The sequence below is a fragment of the Carcharodon carcharias genome, chromosome 14 (assembly GCF_017639515.1).
Source record: "Carcharodon carcharias isolate sCarCar2 chromosome 14, sCarCar2.pri, whole genome shotgun sequence".
Lineage (NCBI taxonomy): Eukaryota > Metazoa > Chordata > Chondrichthyes > Lamniformes > Lamnidae > Carcharodon > Carcharodon carcharias.
In genome coordinates this window covers 53,687,405-53,696,151 of record NC_054480.1, presented here as the reverse complement: position 1 = coordinate 53,696,151, position 8,747 = coordinate 53,687,405, and the positions used below count along the sequence as shown (strand labels likewise).

The following is an 8,747-nucleotide window of genomic DNA, read 5'->3' as shown; positions in this document are numbered from 1 at the left end:
TAGGTTGCCAACGCTCACTGTTTAAGCTCTTAAATGAAGGATAGCGGCTTGAGTTAGGTACTGGAGGACGACTGATTCCCATGGGTCAGAACATCATCAAGGATCATTACTTTCAGGAAAAGAGGGTAAAAGGGACTAATAATATAATCTTAAACATACACCATATATGAAATTACTCTTCAGTTAGTGAAATAATACTTGGTAAAGGGGAGTTAATTTACAAAGTGTCTGAAACTATAAATCAAGAACTGCTTGATCTCAATAGCGAACTGAACAAAGCAAGCTATCACTCTACAGAGGGTGAACAGAACTGCCAAAAGGTAGAATATAAATCAGATAAAAGCTTGCTTTATTAGAATATAAGAACACAAATAAGGGTTTGTACAATGAAAATATTTTTAAGTGCTCTAAATAGTAATTAACTGTTTAAAGGTGAATCAGAAGGAATGCATTCATAGCCTGAAAGGGAATGCCCAGAAACTGTTCAGAATTTGTTGGCAACAATTCAGAGAACTTGTGAGTGTTTTAATAGCATAATTAACACATGATGAAAACTTTATAGCATAATTATTTTGTGAGGAAATAAAAGGTGATTTTTTGTGAAGTTTTAAGTTTCATCAGTTTTGTTGAACTCAGAACATAACTTAAAATTATTTTATTAACTATGGATAATAATGAAATAATTAAAGGAAATAGGATAAAGGAAATTAAGGCATATAAACTAAATTATATAGGCTGAAATTATCCTAAGTATTTCATCGCTAATGTGTCAGTCAACATAATTGATCAAATTATAAATTACTTTCCAAAACATATAAAGCACTGAAATATTGGCAAAATATTCATGAAGGATTTCAACTTCTGAAAATTACAATATCCGAAACAAGTTAAGAGTTTCTACCAATTATGCAGGCGTTCAATGGTTTCATCAGATCATTTGAAAAGTTAATGAAATGCATTAAAATCAAAAGCTGTCTCATTCTTTCCTTAAAATAAGGGTTGGATGCCCCCTGTTGTACAGATTTAGCATAAAATATGCGACTACTGTGTAGCTCATCCTAGTGTATTGATGAAAGGCAATATTTAATAGAGGCAGTGGGGGTTTCGTCCACCAATGGGAGACCTAGCGAAAATTTTGTGTTGCTTCTTTTCAGGAAGGCCCTCCGATTTAAGTGCCAATTAGGCACTCAGCTGAGCAGTGGTGGGACTTGCCCGAGATCAAGGACCCCGGGGCAGAAGCTCTATTTGCCGAGAGCTTCTGGTCAGAGGCCGGCAGATATTCATTGCTTGGAAGCGCCTCCAGGGAGGTGGTGGCTGCTGCTGGTACTACACCCACCCTAGACCTAGGATTGCCCATGTGCCCAGACACAGGTGAGACTGGCAGGGGGAGTCGTGAGGTGGCGACAACGGAGGTCTCTTGGTAGGGAGGGAGGTAAGGCCCTGGGGGATGGCAGTCTTGCCATTGCCCACAGGGGGCAGTCCTTGCACGTGGGGTGCTCTTCCTGCCTGAGGACCGTGTAGTGTGATAAGAGCAAAATACTGCGGATGCTGGATTCTGAATTAAAAATAGAAAATGTTGGGCAAAACTCCGCAGGTCTGTCAGCATCTGTGGAGAGAGAAACAGGGTTAACATTTCGAGTCTGTATGACCCTTCTTCAGAGTTCTGAGGGGTCATACAGGTTTGAAACATTGGCCTGAATCTTCTGGTCAGTGTGCGTCCCATCATCATAGCACATCATTCCGATCGTCAGTTTAGCGGGCAAGCACCGGAGTTGGGTGCCCTTCCGCCAAGCTATCAAAGGCCTATTCAGGCCATTAATCAACTAATTGAGGCACATGTCAGGACTGCCTGTCCAACCTTAAGTTTGCCGGGCAGGCAAAGAGCCCAGGCGGCCTTCGCATTTTTCAAGGAACCTCATCTACGGGCTGGATGAGGTTTCATGAAGGTTTTATTAATTTAATAAATTGTTTCATGTGAATTAATATACATGCCCCACCTCACGTGGCAATGTCACATGAGGTGGGACATGTCTGAATAATTTTTTTTTATTTATCAAATTTTTATGGCTTTCCTTAATCTCCCTGAGGCAGCCCATTGGCTCAGGGAGATTTCTGCGCTCTTTTGCGTGCATGCGCGAAAGAGTGCAGGCCCCGACTCTCCTTCTTCCCGCCGTCCACACAAGAAGCACTGAGCACTTCCGGGTGCACATCGCGTTGGGCGGGCCTTAACTGGCCCGCCTATGCAAAATGGTGGCGCCCTGCCGATCGCAGCCGGCCTGCCCGACAGCAAGAAAATTCTCCCCATTAACTCTGTTTCTCTCTCCACAGGTGTTGTCAGACCCATGTAGGGTGACGTGCCAGGCTTCCCCCTGCCCTGATCTCCTTCTGGCAGCCTCAGATTTGAGGCCGGCTGGGCAGTAGCCCTTAAGTGGCCAATTTGGCCTTAATTGGGGTGAGATTGGGCATGTCGTCCTCAGCCCCACTAGTCCCTCATAAAACGGCAGACAGGTTGGGGAAAGATGGGAGGAAGGCCAACTGGGGAATTTTACAGCCCGCCCCACCACTGCCTCTACAAACCCCACCCCAGCTGCAAACCTGTCGGCAGGGGTCCTTAAAATTCTGCCCTTGATGTTATTACAAAAACAATTAAAAAGAAATTATGAAAATGTTCAGTCAAATTATGCATTTCTAACAATACGCTTATTTAATACATAGAAAATGGTCTAAATCTATCACATATAGCTTTAAAGATCCTGAAATCTTCCGGAAGTACACTAATTAACTAACTATAAATATGATCCGAACTATATTCTTGGGCATGCCCTGAGTGCTAACAGATGCAAGGAGGACAGTCAGAGCTGTCTACATTATGTGATTTCACCAAGTAGTAAAGCATGTTGCTAAGCTTCCTGGAATGAAAGGGCGACCGGGCTGATATCACTTTGTCTTCCCTGCAGGATGGATAACAACGGGATCTGTTTGCACCGCAACATCTGCTGTCTTTTTTCCTCCCTGTAAAGCATAAAAATAAAGATGGAAACATTGACAACTGCAACAGCAGTTTTTACAATCTACATATGATGTTAGCGCTTTTACATCAGCGACAGGGATATGTCAAGGACTTTGTATTTTACACTTACTTTCTTTTAATTTTCTTCCCTCTCTGTTGAAAGAAGCCTCTCTTACTGGGATACAGTTGCAAAGATATAGGCCACTGTCCAGGAGATTGACAGTGTAAGCTGGTGGGCTGCTTAATTGTGGAGTACATCACAGCTGACGTAAACTTGTCCTCCCACGCCATTCACCAAATGAACATTTCCAATAGTGGGCTCCGTTTAACAATTGTGAATGGGAACTTTGATTTTTTTTTCCTTCCCTAACCCAAGACGCTATAGTCCATTATAGTGCCTCTACCACAGCCATATTTCAGATTGGCTAACACAGCACAAACTTTCTTTTAATTGTTTATCCTCTCTCTGTCGCAGCAATAACAGTGATATATTTGATTGAATACAAGCACTGATTAAACAGAAACTACCCACAGCATTCAACTCAGCTTAGCGGACTGTGGAAAATTGCAGAACAGTTAGTTCTTTTCAAAGAAAAACAATATTGTTCCAGAAAAAAATTTATGATGAGTATTTTTAGTTGTCTGCCAAATTAGCTATTAGTGTGGTACCTCAACACAAGTGGACGTTATTTTTAATTTGAGCCATTACATTGAGACTAGTCAACCACGAAGGTCATCACAGTCCTGCCATCTGCATATGGGCTCTGTAAACAAATGGCTGTTAAATAGCAATCAGCAACAAAATTCCTTTTTGATTTTCCCTTCCTAATTTCCTAAACTGAAATCACAGCATGCATTATATTTTCATATGACTTGAATTAAGATATGTTCACCTTCCTGAAAAGGCTTTGAGCTTTAAGCAATTTGTGTATATTTTATTTTTAGCACACCCTTTTAGATTTAACAAAGTATTTTAATTACTGTTTATTTTTAAATGACTTTAATGCTGCCCAAGTGAGATTAACAAACCTCCAGGGTTTGGGGATTAAATCTTTAAAATGGTGCTGGTGAAGTACAAAAAGAAACACTAAAAATATGTAACAAAACAAACAGCAAGACCATATGGATTGATGATAATAATAGTGATCCAATAATTCTGTTTGGACATCTTGATCATTACTTATCTGTGCTCATTACCAGACACTTCAAATGAATACTTCAGGACTGATAATGAATAGTGACTATGATGCCCTTCAAGGTTATATTGCTGCTTTATTTTAAACATTACAATCATAGTTAACTTGCATATGAAGGTTAAACAAATTATGTTAGTTGCAAGTATGTATTTTTATTATATTCTATACCTAATTTTTGAAATTAAAAAAGCTCTTTCAAAATATTTAAGTCTTAACCATAACCTCTTATATAAGATAAAACTGTCGATTAATTTCAGTTTTTCTGATTATTAATCATATAATGTGAACCATTCATAAGAACATCCATCTTGACTGTGAAGTCTAAACCTAAATGTAATTATTGAAAAAGATCCTCTCCTTTAGTAGATGATCTTTCAATTCTCTTCTCATTAAGCCCCCACCTTCTGTTATATCTGGTGTATTTTTCCAGACATTACAAGCATTACCCACCAGGGATTATTACATAAAGCAGGAGGAAAATCTAAACGCAAGACCAGCTGTGCTCACTGATCCAAGCTGGGGGTTAATCAGTGTTCGTGCTGAGGTCGGGTGGATTTTAGGTAGGTAGATTTATCTAAATGTTGGAGTATAGTGGCACTCTGATATTAATTCTACAGTATTATTTGTCTAACTAGTGATCTGTAAATTATGCAACTAATCATTTTGGCTATATACAATGCACAACAGTAACACTTCTGTGAGTAACGATAAACTGTTATAATCTGATTATTAGTCAATGAATGTAAGCCACTAATAGCAAGTGGTCTGTTTGGAAAGACAGTGAGGATAAAGTAACCCTGTTGGTCACACTCGTGTGACAGTTCACTGATAACTCCTGCTGCAAAGTCATGCGACTATATTATTTTTAATCTCCAATGCAACTTTTTACAGGTTCTTAGTCATAGCCGGAATTATCTAGGAAGGCATATTGCCTGAGGTAGAATTTTAAATACATTTAAAAGGAAAATTAAATTGTGAGTTAATCTATAACACTCACTGTGCTGATTTGGAGTGGCAATGGCACAGGTTTGGAAACATGTGTACTGATTTCTCAGTTGACAGGCAAGTACTACGGCTGGGGAAACTTAGACAAGCAAAAGAAAAATAACTAAAAGTGTGAATCAATAAAAAAACTTGTCTATTTTTCCAACTACAGCAGCAAAGTAAATTGTGTTGTTTGTACATCTGAGTCCTTACTAGTTATTGCTGTTTGAATTTACCAATTATATAGTCACGAGACTTTATTTCTATACAGTCTTTCATGTAGAAGGTTACAATTCTCATGAAAATTCGCTGACACTACAATTCTTTCATCAAGTCAGTGGGATAAACTATACAAAGGCAAAAATGGCAAGTCAGGAAAGATAAAACAGCAAAGGGGAGGGAACAAATCTATCATTACGGTTTGCCAAAACGCTCAAATTCCATAAATTACATGAATTAATATTTAATTTAGTTTCTAAATGCTTAAATTGCAAAGGCTTTGGAAACTTATTTGATCTGAGCTTCTTTAACATACCAATTGTTTTAGAAACACCCCAAATGATTGCTTCTTTTCGAGTCTCTTCTCAGGCGCTTCTGTGGCTTTGATATTATTGCCATTCGGTATTGACACTGAAACTGTGTTTGATTGCTGTGATGGAGGAAGGGCTTCCACAGATTTTGTTCCCTGAGGTTCTTCTTGATTGCCCTCTGGTGCTGTTTTTTTCTGCCTTGAACTGTCTTTGCCTTTCTTTGCTGGTGGCACTGAATTTTCTCTAGTCTCGTGTCCTTTCTTTGTCGGGTCATCCGCCAAGCCTGAGTCCTGAATAAAGAGAAAGTAATGCAGTCAGAACCTGAAGTAGTGACATGAAACCTTCCCATTTTCTGTAAATGGAGACAGACTGATGTGATATCAGTCATAGCAAATAGGCAAGTGTGTGGCTGGAGAGATGGTGTGGAAAGTAAGGTTCTGGTTTCTGGAACATGGGGAGCTGTTCTGGCATAATAGCATGGATGGGATTTGCCTGAATAGTGTTAGGTCCAACATCCTTGCTGGGAGAGTAACAAGCAGCAGGGAATTTAACCCAATATGACGATGTGGAGGGGAAAACAAGACAAGGAAGCAAAAAGGTAATTTAATGAGAATAGGGCATTGGAAAGATTATGGAGAAACAGTAAGATAATAAAAAACAGATCAGGGAATGGAAGTCTTAAAAAGAATAAGATTACCAGACAAACAGGCCAGGTTGGAGTTTTCTGTGCATGAATTCATTTAGTAATCTAAATAAAATCAGGCACTGTTTGTGCTTGGTGTTATGATATAAAGGCATCAGCAGAGACTTAACTGTGGCTTAGACGAGAGCATGAGTGAGTGCTAAACATTGTGAGTTATGGAAGGATTAGAATAGAACAAAAAAGAGGCTGTTGGAATTAATCTAATGCAAAAACTGAATTTAGGAATAAGAAAAGGACAATTACACTGTGACCTGAATTTCACACTCCCTGGTTGGTAGGTTTTTAGACTGGGGAGTGGGAGGGGAAACTTGAAACAGCACAAACGGGCTTCCAGCTGGGATCCTGCCTGCCCCGACCTCTCAGCGACTTTATGCTGGGACAGGTGAGGCCTCAGACAGGCTGCCTGCCCTTGCCCTAGTTGAGGCCCTTAAGTGGCCAATTATTGGCCACTTAAGGGCTGTTTCCCGCCCAGCCTCAATTTTTAGGCTGGCGGGAGGATTTCCTGGGTGTGGGAGAAGCCTCTGGTGGCTGCTGGACTGCCCTCCCCTCCAGCCTATCCCACAACACTCCTATCCGCTGACTATCCACCTCCGCCCCCACCCCCGCCACAGGCCTCCCCTATGCTCCCCACCCTGAGATCCCGAAAACCCACCTTTCCATGCACTCTTGGGACTTGGGTGCCATGGATTTCATGAACTTCCACTTCTGACTACTGTAGCTTCTATCGCTTCAAGGACTAGAGAGCTACTGGCTAATCAGATTGGCCAGTAGCTAAGGCAATACTTCCTCTCCAGCGAGGGGCGGAAGTCTCGTCTGCAGTCAATTAATGCTCATTTGAGCGTGAAATGGCTGGGAGGCAGGCAGTGCCAGCGGAAATGTGTTCCCCACCAACTCTTCAAATGGCGGGACGGGATTGAAATATCCTGGCCTATGAAGAATTTATTTAAAATTACTACACAGTCTATGGAAGCAGGATCCATAATAAATGTTAAAATGGAAGTGGAATTCATATTTTACCAAATTTTTTTTAAAAATGCATGTTTCTTTTCACATATTGACAAAGTACATGACAGGCTGGATCACTTGAACTTGCTTGCAAGCTTTGGTCTCCTGTACTAAACAACTCTATTGCCATAATTCACTGCAAGCTGTTGGCTGAAAAAGCAAGGGCTTTTTTTTTATCATTTGCAGAGTTTACAAGAATGAGGCACATTGTGAAAATAGCATCACTAAAAATCAACCTGCTCTTTTTCTTGGCTCAGACTAGCTGTTAATTGCTTTTGCTGCTGGTCCAGGAGCGATATCTCTGCTGCACACAGTGGCTGAAAAATCTCAATCTATTGGTCGTCAGAGAGGTTTGGAATTGTCATATACATCTTTGGCTGCTTTCCAAGCAGTACCATCCATTTGGAAACCTAAAGTGCTATAAGGGACAAATTGGGAAGATTAACTATGTGGCGTGGATAGGGGGAGGATGGGCAAAAGAAGAGAAGGAGATGAATGCCAATGTGAACTGGAGAGTAGGGGAGGCAAGTGTCAGCACGAGCTGGGGAAGAAGAGTGTGAAGACGGTGAAAGGGTAGAAAAGTGTCCGATTGAATTGGGGGAAAAGGGAAGAGAGTACCAGCTTGAACTGGGAAGAGGAACTGAAGAAGTAGAGTCTCAGGAACTAGGAGGAGTAGTAAACAAATTAACCTTCAATAAGACAATTTAGCAACAGATAGTAACAATACATATTTGCAATAGCCAATAATTTCTCCATAAGACGTAAGGAAAAATTCCTGTATTGTTTGCCACCACCTGTTGGAATTTTCTGGTGACTTTGGTAATCGTGGAATGTTAGCAAATTCATGAAAAACCAAACTTTTATGATATACAGCATTGATCCTCCAACTACTCACTGCAGTCTCAGATTAGATGCAATTACACATTTGATCCTTGAAACCAGATATGAAATTGCAAAATGATTTACTTTTAACTGAAACTTTAAACACATCTTCTCCACAAATCTCTTTTCAATATACAATTCAGCAGCAAGCCGTGAACAATTTCAAAGAACATAAAAAGTCCTATCTTCTCAATTCAAGTGCATAGCTGATTCTTTATTTAGGTAGCTGCTTGCCTACAGAAGCATTTATTTCCTGGCAGTTGAAGCTTGTTTTTACGTTAATTCACCTCCTGTTCAAACACCATTATCTGGTTGCACAATTATATACAAGACATTGCATCACAGGATTGCACAATTTAGGCACCGAGCATAAAAAAGCATTGGGTCCAACATTAATGCCGTTCCTTCACAGTCACCGGATCAAAATGTTGGAACTC

General features: G+C 40.3%; 1 protein-coding gene across 5 annotated transcripts in view; it reads right to left on the bottom strand.

Moving 5' to 3' along the window:
• Positions 1-332: 332 nt before the first annotated feature.
• bcas1 (brain enriched myelin associated protein 1) overlaps positions 333-8,747 on the bottom strand; it is a 160,412-nt gene continuing 151,997 nt past the window's right edge. For all 5 annotated transcript variants that reach the window (XM_041205118.1, XM_041205116.1, XM_041205115.1 and 2 more), the window contains 2 exons: positions 5,726-6,010; positions 333-3,012 (listed from right to left, as the gene is read on the bottom strand). In XM_041205118.1, coding sequence (XP_041061052.1) covers positions 2,938-3,012; positions 5,726-6,010 — 360 coding nt within the window. In that variant the 3' untranslated portion in view covers positions 333-2,937. The remainder of the gene's footprint in view (positions 3,013-5,725; positions 6,011-8,747) is intronic.